The sequence below is a fragment of the Physeter macrocephalus genome, chromosome 6, assembly GCF_002837175.3.
Source record: "Physeter macrocephalus isolate SW-GA chromosome 6, ASM283717v5, whole genome shotgun sequence".
In the NCBI taxonomy this organism is placed as follows: Eukaryota; Metazoa; Chordata; class Mammalia; order Artiodactyla; family Physeteridae; genus Physeter; species Physeter macrocephalus.
The window spans coordinates 15,579,146-15,593,025 of NC_041219.1; the positions used below are offsets into that span (position 1 = coordinate 15,579,146).

Below are 13,880 nucleotides of genomic sequence, written 5' to 3' on the forward strand. Positions count from 1 at the left end.
TGAGGTACACTACATCAGGGTGAGTGTAGATAGAGAAGAAAAGAAGCATACAACTATGTCCTCGAGCAATAGGACATGGAGACTTTGGGAAGTCAAGGAGGAGCCAGTAAGGTAGGAGGAAAATCAGGAGAAGGTCATGTCTTAGAAGTCAAATGAATAGATATTTTAAAGGAGAAGCAATTTACTTCCTATGTCAAATGCTGCTGACAGTGAAGTAAGGTGAGGGCATGCAGTTGATTCGTGGTTTGACAAGATGGAGTTCACTGATGACTCCATGACAGTAGGTTTCATGGTTAATAATGGGGGGAAATGCCTAATTGAAATGGGACTTAAGAGAGCATGATAGACAAGAAAGTGGAGAAAATGAGGAAAGGCACATTTTGAGGAATGTTGATATAAAGTGGAGGGTAGAATGGAGCAATAGCTGATGTATGTGTACAATGATAGAAATAATTCAGTGAAGAGAGAAAAACTAAAAATACAACAGAGAGGAAAGAATGTCAAGTCTAAAGTCTGACTAGGTAGATGGAGTGGAATCTAGTGCTGCAGTGGACTAGGTTTTAGAAAGGAGTAAGGAGAGAAGGCAGTTAAAGGAAGAGCGGTGGTAGGAACGTATGTAGTCCTCTTCTGAAGGTTTTTATTTTCTCAGTGAAATTAGAAGCAAGTTTATCAGCTTCGAATAAGGAGGGAGAGGAGATATTGGATGTTTGTGGAGAGAGAATATGGTGAAAACATACATAGGAGACTGAATTAACTAAAAAATAGATAGGCTGCCAAGCAGTGAAAAAAGATTGATTTGAGATTTGAGGTTATAAATTAAAGTAAGGCTAGTGAGCATGGAGTGGTATTTTATTCAGACATTTTTAGCTGTTATATTGCAGATGTAGAACTAGCCCTGAGTTCAGTTTAACCTAAGTTGGAATCTTGCAAGAAAAGTAAGATAGGAAAAGGAGTTTCTGGAGATTGCTAGGCAGTGATTTTAGTGATAGACTGTGGACTCTGACCTGAGTAAGTAGGGAGATGAGGACATAAGGGAGGTGATGGGCAGTGAAGATTTGATGAGGGTCAAAGACTTGTTGGATTGGCAATACAAGGGTCAGTCAGCTGGAAAGATAGGTGGTTGCCAAAGAGAGGAATACTGAGTTACTGGTAATGACAAGCCCTCAAGTGTTGCCATGAAAGCTAGTGGTTAAAGCGAGGCGGAGGAAAAGATTATTGAAATTATGGAGCTCGAGGAATACAGAGTCCACGGAATAGCGCAGATCATTTCCATCAATGTTGACATCTCGGAGAGTGGTCGAGAGGAAGTCAGTCATACAGGTGATAAACTTTTTTAAGACGTGTGGAGAAGTGGAAGAGTACCACTAGGTGATTGTCCTAAAGGAGGGGTAACACCTCGAGTTTTTCAGGAAGAAGAAGAATAGATCTGGATATGGCAAAGAAAAGCATAAATACTTGACTTCCAGGCCCTGTGGTTATAGGAATGATGAGAGAAAAACAAATAGCTATCTGTTACCCAAGAGTGCTGAGTTGTAGTGTTCTCAAGCAGTTCCAAGATTTCACTTAGAGCCAGAAGGCTAAGAAAGCATTCAGAGTAGCTGTTGAGGATTTTTCTCAATTTAATGGTTTGGCTTGGAAAGATAGTAGAGAAGATTTTGAGTCTTTGGGAAGGGATAGTAGGATTATATTGCTATATATTGCTATATCAAGTTATGTATTGAATTACAGTTCTTCCCAAAGTTTTAGAAATATCAACATTCTTATCTCAGTTTTTCCTCTTAAGTCTGCTTTAGATGCAATGCACTTCATAACAGGTAACAGTGGGGGTGAGGGGGTACTGTTTCTACATTTTTAAGGCTTTTGAATTTTCTCTACTGAATTTATTAGTAGCTTTTTTTTTTTTTTCCTGCGGTATGTGGGCCTCTCACTGTTGTGGCCTCTCCCGTTGCGGAGCACAGGCTCCGGACGCGCAGGCTCAGCGGCCATGGTTCACGGGCCCAGCCGCTCCGCGGCATGTGGGATCTTCCTGGACTGGGGCACGAACCCGTGTCCCCTGCATCGGCAGGCGGACTCTCAACCACTGCGCCACCAGGGAAGCCCAGTAGCATTTTTTATATCCATTGTATCTAGACTACCAATAAAAAAGGTTCTATTCTTTCTTTTGAAAGGAAAGGACTTATATCAGGACTCTATAATGGCAATAATATGCACATATTTAGTTTATGTTGTTTAACCGTCAAGTTAGTCATTATTGTTACTGTTCTATGAAGGCAATTTTAAACCAGTATCTTTCCAACTGTGATCTTTCATCTCCAGCAAATATTTTTCTGCTTTAAGTACATTGTTTACACTTGCATCTGTTGAGGTTGCATTGATGGCTTTCTCTGTGTTTTTGATTGTCTGAATATGCTTTTATTTTGCTCTTGTTAATTTTTCTGGGTTTAGAATTCCATTAGTTTTTCAACTGACGTCACTTTTCTGTTTAATTGTCATTCCTATGTAGATGATCTGTTTTCTTCCTGGTGCTGTTAAGATCTTCTCTTCTTTGGTATTCTGTACTTTCACAATGATGTGTCTAAATATGAGTTTTTAAAATTTATTTATTTATTTATTTTTGGCCGCATTGGGTCTTCGTTGCTGCATGCGGACTTTCTCTAGTTGTGGGGAGCTGGGGCTACTCTTCATTGCGGTGCACAGGCTTCTCATTGCGGTGGCTTCTCTTGCTGTGGAGCACGGGCTCTAGGCACGTGGGCTTCAGTAGTTGTAGCACGCAGGCCCAGGAGTTGTGGCTCACGAGCTCTAGAGCGCAGACTCAGTAGTTGTGGTGCATGGGCTTAGTTGCTTCACAGCATGTGGGATCTTCCTGGACCAGGACTCGAACCCGTGTCGCCTGCATTGGCAGGTGGATTCTTAACCACTGCCCCAACAGGGAAGCCCCTAAATATGATTTTTTAAAGAAAATTTTGCTTGGGATTTATTGGGATTTCTTGTTCTGAAGCTTGGTATCTTTCAACAATTTTGATCAGTCCCAGCCATTATCCCTTCAGATATTTCTTCTTCTTCATTTTCTCTACTTTCTTAGACCCCCTTAGTATATCTTTTATGTCTCTTAACTGCCATTTTATATTCTCTACATTTTCTTTCTCTGAGTTACTTTTTGATAATTTATTCAATACTGTAAATTTTTTTTGCTAAAATTTTCACTATATCTAATCTGCTTTTTTGTGCATCAAGAGAATTTTAATTTTAGTTATTTTTTTTCTATTCTACAAGTCCTACTTGGTTCTCTTTCAAGTCTGCTTGGTTATTTACGTTATTATCTAAAGAATTATTTGCTCATAGTTTCAAATGTTTGATTTCTTGAAATATATTAAACGTTTGTATTTTTATTCTTTGATAACTTCAATATCTAAAGTCTTTTGAAGTCTGACTGCTGTGTGTGTGTGTGTGTGTGTGTGTGTGTGTGTGTGTGTGTTTTCCTTTTTCTCTGCTGGCTTTAAGTATTGGTGCCTGATTTGCCTGTGTGTTTTGTGACTTTTATCAGTGAGTCATGTTCCTTGAAACTTCATCTGTGGGAAATTTATGTAGACTGAGTTGAGGTTGAGTTTCTTCCAAGAAAATGTGTGTTTGCTTCTGCTAGTTGCTTTCGAGTAATGGCAAGTCAAATTCATTTTAATTTATATTCTGAAGTAGAGGTCTTTTCAGGCTATATGGGTAGCATGGATTTAGGCCACATATGCTTATAGGGATAGGCTTACAGTTCCAAAAATGTATAATTTTTCTTTCTATTCCACCTCTTCATCCAGAGGAGTGGCAAGAGGATAAAAGTTACTTTTCTGGCCTCTTTTGCACGGTGGGCTTACTTCTCACCCCCTAGTCCTTGAGAGTGAATACATCACATTGCACAAGCCTAGGAGTTACCACTCACATTGAGTTCTGTGGTACTCTGAAGAAGAATTCAAGGTGCCCCTAGAGTTGGCCAATATCATGGCCCTAGTTGAAATTGCATTCTTTTGGGATTCCAATTCTTGATGCAGGGCTATCCTTTATCCTTCTTCTGGCCCAAGGTTTTATATTCTTTTTCTGGCACTCTACACAGCTGTTAATACAGAAACTCGAAGTCACCAGGATTGACCAGTACGCTCCAAGGCAGAGCAGGCTTTAGTACCAGCTTCCATCTCAGGATTCTTGTTTTTACTTTGTGTTTTTGTTTGTTTGTTTGTTTGATTTTATTTTGTTTGTTTTTTTGCTTTTTTTTTTTTGCATTTGTTTTTGGACCACCAGAAATTTCTAACTCCCTTGTCAGCTCTGCAGTTCCTTACATGACAAGAAAAATGTTAATTTTATGCAGTTTTACTTCTTTTAATTATAATAGTCATTCAATTTAGTGTTTATTCCAGTATTTTGGCAGAAGTGGAATCCCACATGTACTATTAGTATTTGAATATGTGTAGAAAACCATTTTGTGACCATTACATTCAATATAATAAGAACATTAGTAGATACAGAAAACTAGTGTTTTATTTATTGATATCCTGTATCCTTAGTAGACTGTTTTGTTACCAGGTTATTATATGCAGCCTTATATCTAGGAGAGGATCCTTGTCCTGTCATAGATCTTGTTGTATATCAAAACTAATCTATTAATCATTTATGTATTATTATCATTATTAATGAAAGGCAGAATCAATTTTTAAGTGTTTTTCAGTCCTCCTTCTTGTACAGTTAGCCCTTTGTATCCACAGATTGAACCAACTGTGGATTGAAAATATTTGAAAAAAAATTGCAGTGAGTTCCAAAAAGCAAAACTTGAATTTGCTGCATGCTGGTAGGCAACTATTTATATAGCATTTCCATTGTATTTACAGTTATTTACATAGCATTTATATTGTATTAGGTATTATAAGTAAACTAGAGATGATTTAAAGTATACAGGGGAATGTCCATGGGTTATATGCAAATACTATGCCATTTTATATAAGACTTGAGCATCCTTGAATTTTGGTATCTGTGAAGGGGGTGGGGGTGAGGGTCCAATTCACTGCAGATACCAGGGGACCACTTTATCTGCATGTACTGCAATGTAGGAGAGTTTAATATAGTCTCAGGTATTTTAATAAAAATATCATCCTATAAACATTATTCTGTAGAGTTGTAGTATGAATTTTCTTTGAAATGAAATTTGTCTTAAACAGTTGTAAGTGCTATAATTTACCCATATTTTACTGCATTTAGGATGTTTATTATAATCGCACTCAAATGAATGTTCATGTATACATATCCTTAGCCATTGGAGCGAAAACTTCAGCAGAATGCACTATTAGGGTGGGATTGTTTTATGCATGTATATTTTTGTTTGTTTCAGTGCCTGATAGCGCACCAGAAAATATTACTTACAAAAATATTTCCTCTGGAGAGATTGAGCTATCATTTCTTCCCCCAAATAGTCCCAATGGAATTGTACAAAAATATACAATTTATCTCAAGAAAAGTAATGGAAATGAGGAAAGAGCTATAAATACAACCTCTTTGACCCAGAACATTAAAGGTAAAAATATATATAATATTGGATATTTACATTTATATTGACAGAGTGGCCACAACATATTAATTTGTTGTTATATTAGAAATGGTAAGTGTGATTAGCTTTATACAGGGTGTGACAATTCTGGCCTTCTGGTAAATAAACTAGAAGTTTATGGCAGGTCATATGAAAGACTACTCTAAGTCAGTTCTTTTCCACATTTTTAAATATTTTGTCTTTGTAATAGGTGTTACTATTCCAAGAACTACATTTTCATTTAGTTTTTACTTTTGAAAGAGTGTTAAGAGACATTTCATAGTTTGCTTCTTGCATATAATTAAGGGACATTTTGTAAGTCTTATCTATTTTATTTCTATTTAGGACTGAAGAAGTATACGCAATATATAATTGAGGTGTCAGCTAGTACACTCAAAGGTGAAGGAGTTCGGAGTGCACCCATAAGTGTGCTGACTGAAGAAGATGGTAAATATAGCAGCGAATAGTGATATATTTTGAATCCATCACATTTCAAAAAACATGTATACAGAATGAAGATATAAGAATTCTCAAGCCTTGGGTAGCACTTGTGTGCTGCACCAGCTTTATACAGCGATTTCATTGTCATGGTTTAAAAGAAGCTTGCAAAGTCAGATTTATGTTCAGTAAAATCAGATATAAAATGCATTTTTTTAATTCTGATGTCATCCATGCTCTGTAAAAAAAAAATCAGTAATATTTTTTTCCATGGGAATTTTTAAGGCTAAAATTTTGGTGCGAATAGTTTGAATGTCAATCAGTATATGTTATGACTGTGTTTTTCAACTTTAACATTCATAAGAATAGACATTTACATGAGTTTTGTAGTAGATTCTGTTATGTCAACCTGCAACATTTTTTATTGTTATTAGGATTAGCTTGCTAATGACTTCAGGCTATTTTCCAGATTTCTCTACATAATTTGCCAGGATGCTATTCCTGAATGTTAATAGCCTTCATATTGAATATTTAAGCATACATTTTCCTAACCTGAATAAAATCAACTTTACTACTGAGACCACTTTACAATACTACTTCACCAAGTTATAGGCATATATCATGCTAAGAAAATTACTTTTGAGAGATATATTTGGGATTTGGATTTACATTTTTTGTTTTTTACATTGGGTATTTTGAGAATGTTATTTTTCTTCTGTAAAAGAAAGTCCCATTGCGAAGAGGGGTAGGTCTGGATGTAACATGTGTTTGTAGAATATCTTTTTTCACCCTCTCAGGTTTCCCCAACTTCACACTAAGCTGCACTCTGTGGTTCAGATTCTAGTCATTCACCAGGACAAAATGTATGTTACTTACTTTTAGGAGAAGAAAGGCTTTTCTCTGCATTTTTCTTACTTTGCTCCAAGTAATGAAGTCTTCAGAAGCCCTCTTCCCCCATTTCAGTTCCCTCTATGTTTTCCCCTCCACCAAAATACTTCGCCAAAGCATCCTGGTAAGGTGATCTACCAGGGTCAGAAACTGGTAGATCTTAGTTTCTACCCCCAGTTCTAGAAACTTAGAACTGGTTGCCCCAGTTTCTAAGTCTTCTCATGGGTTAGTCTTCCTTAGTTATTGCCTCTACTTTCCATGCTTGTTTCTTCAGCAAAACTCACCTGTCCAAATTTTCATTTTTTTCATAGATTCTTCTTGCTCTCAAAGTGAAAATTAACCAAATAAAAAAGTTCTCCCAAAGAGACCATGGCTAAAGGCTAGGGAAGAAGGTTAGCTCTCCTTCTCTCTTTGGTGATGTCTAAGAAAGATGTATTAAATCATTTTAGCAATGCCCTAATAGACATAGTAACCTCTTTATTTCCAATCTAATGAAATAGTCCCTATAGTAAGAATCTGAGGTCTTATATGAGGGACCCTAGACCAGTAGTGAACATATATTTTGAACAGGCAGAGTTTATTACCGCCCAAGTCAATAGTTTCAAATTATACTATGCATCCAAATTACCTGGGTTGTTAAAAATGCAGAGTCATGGTAAACTTCCATTTAAGTCCTTGGCCCAGTTACTGATATAATTGCTAAGGAATAGGGTGAAGAACAAGACCTCTTTTAGAAAAATTATAGCAAATCTAGAATGGAGAAAGGCCTGAGAAGCTTTGCTTTATTGGGTAGTAGGAGCTCCTTGCCTTCATGGAGCTTGAAGTTCAGCAGAAGAGATAAATTTGACAAATGTGTAGACAAGTAATTTTTATTATTCTAATTACTGGTTTAAGTGTACACCAGGACCAAAAACAAGGAACTTTAGCTACTCTGAAGCATCCAGGAAAATGTAGCTGATTAAGTTATGTTTAAACTGTGACCTGAAGACAGACAAGTAGAGGGAGGGTGAGGGATAGGAAAGATCATGCCAAGCAGAGTGAGTAAGAGCCTTACGAAGACCCTTATCGATCCTCATATGCTCTGTCTTGATGACTTGGATAGATTGCAAAAGATATTGCATTTATTTAATCTAATTTTTCCAATTTCATTTTTTAAAACTGCAATTCTGAATACAAAGGTTATTTTAACAAATGCTAAAATGATTGAAACTTAGTCTGCTATAGTAGATATTCAGTATTTTATTTTAAAAGGCCTGTTAATTACATTTATTTAGCAATAAAATGTTTTACATAAAAAAAACCCAAGAATATATTGAAGATTAAATATAAAACACCAAAAACTGATATTCCACATAAACATCTTAAAGCATATTATAGAAGAAAAATGCTTAGTTACAACATATAATATTCTATATCAGTACTAGTTTTGATTAAAATTCTTTTTTTCCAATAATAAACAAAAGTTAAGTTTTACAATGATATTCAGAAAAAAAATATTCTAGGTTTTTGTTTTGACAGATGAAAGAGAGTTCTTGGTTAGAGGTAATTCATATCTTGGGAAATAGACATCTCCAAATGATATATGGATTCTTGCGATAATCAATATTTGTTAGCATTTTTATTATAGTGCCAGTGAGAATACCAACTGAAAATATAAATTAGCTGTCACTGTTATTCTATAGAACTCATAAAACTTTTCTCTGCTCAGTAAATTAAAAAAAAAAAACTGTTGTGGGCTTCCCTGGTGGCGCAGGGGTTGAGAGTCCGCCTGCCGATGCAGTGGACACGGGTTCATGCCCCGGTCGGGGAAGATCCCACATGCCGTGGAGCGGCTGGGCCCGTGAGTCATGGCCGCTGAGCCTGCGCGTCCGGAGCCTGTGCTCCGCAATGGGAGAGTCCACAACAGTGAGAGGCCCGCGTACCGCAAAAAACAAACAAACAACAACAAAAAAAACCCCAAAAAAACTGTTGTTACCAAAATAATGAAAACACACACACGTATGTGTACACTATAGTGGAGATTACTCAGAAAATCAGAAAGAAAATATAATAATTCAGGCAGCATTTTCTCCAAATTATTGGAAAAAGTGATTTGCACAAATACTAATCTATAACATTGTTCAAAGATCTGAATAAAGTCTCAGAATTTCTATTAGCTATGAGTTCACTTTCCATGCATAACTGAAACAATGATCAAAATTGTAGTAATTTATACCCCTTTACATGCAAAAAAATTGTGTTAATATTCTAAGACATTACTATGCTGTTATACAGGAGCTGAGGAGTGCCATTCTAAATGTTTTATCTAAGTGGAAATATAAACTTGCTAATTAGTTTACAGTAATTTTTTTAGTGTTTATTCAATTCAGAATGGCTAAAATATTTAAATCCTTACACTATTATAGCACAATTAGAAGTAGACCCTAAAATGTCTATTCTTGTTTATGTGCTACATTGGCATTTCCTTTGTAACCCATTCAATTTTGAAGACTCAGTGAACAGATTTTGATATTATTTTGCAGTTTAATGACACTACTGAAATTGAGGAATGTAGTTTTCATTTGTGAGGTCTGTCATTTTAATTGCTCTCACAATGTTATACTTATCACTTTCCCACTTCTTGGATGCGTGTTTTTTTCCCCATCTCTTTTTATTGTTTGTGGAGCTCTTTTATTGTATATTTATTCACCCCAACCCATAGTTTTATTTTTATTAGAGGGTGATAATTTACCAAGATGTACTTGAACAGTAGGTAAATCACAATGACATAGCCCTTGTTCTTTTTTCTCATGAAATATTTTTTTCCATTGAATCACAGAAACAGATGTTCTAACACCACCATGCAAAATCTTCTTTTATCATCTCATTTTGAAAGTAAACAGTCTCTCAAGCCCATGGAGAAAGGCACTGTACCTGATTCATTTACCAGAAAGTTCATAATAAAAATTTTGTGCATTTCTATTTTAACTTTTTCTTATATATATTTAATAAAATGCATTATCATATATTCTAACTTTTCAGCTCCTGATTCTCCCCCACAAGACTTCTCTGTAAAACAGTTGTCTGGTGTCACGGTAAAGTTGTCATGGCAACCACCCCTGGAGCCAAATGGAATTATCCTCTATTACACAGTTTATGTCTGGTAAGAATTTTTTTCTTCTTTGGAAATAGTTCTGAGAACAAGTATTAATCTGTAACATAATAGGAATGCAGTTTTTAAATTTCAGATTGTGAAGGTACATTAGAAATTGATTATTAATAGGCTAGTTAATATGCCTTTATTAAGAAACAACTTTTTCGTATATTACGTAGAGGTCCAAGCATAGTCAGGTAATGATTTTTGTAACTGAAACAAAAAAATGTGTATTATGTGCAATTACACTAAAATTCTGCTATTCAGAGTCATGGACTGGTCAGCTTATGTGAATACAAGTGAATACAGAGGCTTTCAGTTTTACTCCAATATTCTCTATGCCACTGTCTCTTTAAGTTTCCTTGAGCAGAATAATTAAACTAAAATTTAACTAAAAGATAATTCTCCAGAAATCTATTATATAAGGTCAATTTTCCATTGAAATGTAAGCAGTATATTTATTTTTTACTGATCACCTTTACCCTAATTGCCGATTTATGAGTCCATCATGAAAAAGATGTAATCCTATAGTGCTTCTCATCAATTAACAACATGGCTATATTGCTTCATGAAAGCTCAATAGATAAAAATGCTCACTTTGATCTAATATAAATCCTCATAAAAAGATTCACCACTCAATAACATATTTCCTTGTGTATTTTAAATATTTCAACTCAGAAAATACAATTTACATAATGCTTTATAGAACATAGGCATTTCTTACTTTTGTATTCCTCACTTGGAAGGTCCATCATTAAGAGGCTATGGTGTTTTTAAAAAGTCTATTCTTCGCTTTCCTAAATTATGATTTTTCCCCCCCAATGCCTGTTTATACCCTTTGCATACTGCTCCTTAGGACATGTCCTGTATTCTTCATTGCCTGATTAGTAGTCATTTTGCTTACTCTTTGGCAAAATTGGGAGTGACATGAGGGATGTTAGTGGGAAGAGAAGCAGTGAGAAGAAGGTAACCATTCCCCTCTATTACCCTACTCATTCATTTATCGATTCAGTTTTTCATTCCTTCATTCAGTAATATTCGTAGAGTATCTATGTACCTGTGAACAAGGCCCTTGCCCTCAAGGAGCTCATATTCTAAAGAGATAAGTGGATTATATACCCAGAAATTTAAAAATGAGGGGAAATCGGGGGAAAGAGGGCTACTTTTCATAGAGTGCTTTGGAAGTCCTCTTTGAAGAAGTGGCATTGAGTTGTGGTCTGAATGCCAAGAAGGAGCTTCTTGTCAAGAGAATATCTGCAGGAGGAGGGAACATCAACCGCATAGGCTCTGTGGGGGACACACTTGTCGTTTTGAAGACCATAGAGGAGGTCAGTGTTGCCGGAGAGAGAGACAGAGGAGAGTTATCCTGGAGAAGAGGGGGCCAACAAAGGTCAGGAGCTAAGCCACCGTAAGGATTTCGTTTTTATTTCAGTTGTAATGGGACTTACTAGAGAATTTCAAGCACCTTGGATACTTTATGGAGAATGAATTGCAGGAGGCAAAAGTGTTAACAGGGTTACTAGGTAGGAGATTACTTTAGGAGTCTGGGCCGTGGATGATGCTGGGATGAAGGAAAGAAGTGGGCAGCTTTTTATAACATTTAGGAAGAAGAGTTGATAGGATTTGGTGAATGGATTGGCTGTGAGAATGAAAAAAAAAGAGAAATCAATGGAATCAATGATGACTTCTAGATTTTTCTTTTCCTTTCTTTTTTAAAAATGTTTATTTATTTATTTTCTTATTAGTCATCCATTTTATACACATGAGTGTATACATGTCAATCCCAGTCTCCCAGGGCTTCCCTGGTGGCACAGTGGTTGAGAGTCCGCCTGCCGATGCACGGGACACGGGCACAGTGGTTGAGAGTCCACCTGCCGATGCAGGGGACGCGGGTTCGTTCCCCTGTCCGGGAGGATCCCACATGCCGCGGAGCGGCTGGGCCGCTGGGCCTGCGCGTCCGGAGCCTGTGCTCCGCGGCGCGAGAGGCCGCAGCGGTGAGAGGCCCATGCACCGCAAAAAAAAAAAAAAAAAAAAAAAAAAAATCCCAATCTCCCAATTCATCACACCCCCACCCCCACCCATCTACCGCTTTCCCCGCTTGGTGTCCATACGTTTGTTCTATACATCTGTGTCTCAATTTCCTCTCTGCAAACCGGATCATCTGTATCATTTTCTAGTTTCCACATATATGCGTTAATATACGATATTTGTTTTTCTCTTTCTGACTTACTTCACTCTGTATGACAGTCTCTAGATGCATTCCTGTCCCTACAAATGACCCAATTTTGTTCCTTTTTATGGCTGAGTAATATTCCATTGTATATATGTACCACACCTTCTTTATCCATTCGTCTGTCGATGGGCATTTAGGTTGCTTCCATGACCTGGCTATTGTAAATAGTGCTGCAATGAACATCGTGGTACACGACTGTTTTTGAATTATGGTTTTCTCAGGGTATAAGCTCCATAGTGGGATTGCTGGGTCATATGGTAATTCTAATTTTAGTTTTTTAAGGAACCTCCATACTGTTCTCCATAGTGGCTGCATCAATTTACATCCCACCAACAGTGTAAGAGGGTTCCCTTTTCTCCACACCCTCTCCAGCATTTGTTGTTTGTAGCTTTTCTGATGATGCCCATTCTAACCAGTGTGAGGTGATACCTCATTGTAGTTTCGGTTTGCATTTCTCTAATAACTGGTGATGTTGAGCAGCTTTTCATGTGCTTCTTGGCCATCTGTATGTCTTCTTTGGAGAAATGTCTATTTAGGTCTTCTGCCCATTTTTGGATTGGGTTGTTTGTTTTTTTAATATCGAGTTGCATGAGCTGTTTATATATTTTGGAGATTAATCCTTTATCCGATGATTCATTTGCAAATATATTCTCCCATTCTGAGGGTTATCTTTTCGTCTTGTTTATGGTTTCCTTTGCTGTGAAAAAGCTTTTAAGTTTCATTAGGTCCCATTTGTTTAATTTTGGTTTTATTTCCATTACTCTAGGAGGTGGATCAAAAAATATCTTGCTGTGATTTATGTCAAAGAGTTCTTCCTATGTTTTTCTCTAAGAGTTTTATAGTGCCCGGTCTTACTTTTAGGTCTCTAATCCATTTTGAGTTTATTTTTGTTTATGGTGTTAGGGAGTGTTCTAATTTCATTCTTTTACATGTAGCTGTCCAGTTTTCCCAGCACCACTTATTGAAGAGAATGTCTTTTCTCCATTGTATATCCTTGCCTCCTTTGTCATAGGTTAGTTGACCATAGGTCGTGGTTTTATCTCTGGGCTTTCTATTCTGTTCCATTGATCTATATTTCTGTTTGTGCCAGTACCATATTGTTGATTACTGTAGCTTTGTGGTATAGTCTGAAGTCAGGGAGTCTGATTCCTCCAGCTCCTTTTTTTTCCCTCAAGACTTCTTTGGCTATTTGGCGTCTTTTGTGTCTCCATACAAATTTTAAGATTTTTTGTTCTAGTTCTGTAAAAAATGCCATTGGTAATTTGATAGGGATTGCATTAAATCTGTAGATTGCTTTGGGTAGTGTAGTCATTTTCACAATATTGGTTCTTCCAATCCAAGAACATTGTATATCTCTCCATCTGTTGGCATCATCTTTAATTTCTTTCATCAGTGTCTTATAGTTTTCTGCATACAGGTCTTTTGTCTCCTGTAGGATTATTCATAGGTATTTTATTCATAGGTATTTTATTCATAGGTATTTTATTTTATTCATAGGTATTTTATTCTTTTTGTTGCAGTGGTAAATGGGAGTGTTTCCTTAATTTCTCTTTCAGATTTTTCATCATTAGTGTATAGGAATGCAAGAGATTTCTGTGCATTAATTTTGTATCCTGCAACTTTACCAA

The 13,880-nt window shown here is 36.5% G+C and overlaps 1 protein-coding gene across 1 annotated transcript in view; it reads left to right on the forward strand.

Annotated features, from left to right (window-relative positions):
• PTPRQ (protein tyrosine phosphatase receptor type Q) overlaps positions 1-13,880 on the forward strand; it is a 213,167-nt gene that overhangs the window by 41,645 nt on the left and 157,642 nt on the right. Inside the window, exons 15-17 of the mRNA XM_024122873.2 lie at positions 5,366-5,548; positions 5,906-6,007; positions 9,908-10,028. Coding sequence (XP_023978641.1) covers positions 5,366-5,548; positions 5,906-6,007; positions 9,908-10,028 — 406 coding nt within the window. The remainder of the gene's footprint in view (positions 1-5,365; positions 5,549-5,905; positions 6,008-9,907; positions 10,029-13,880) is intronic.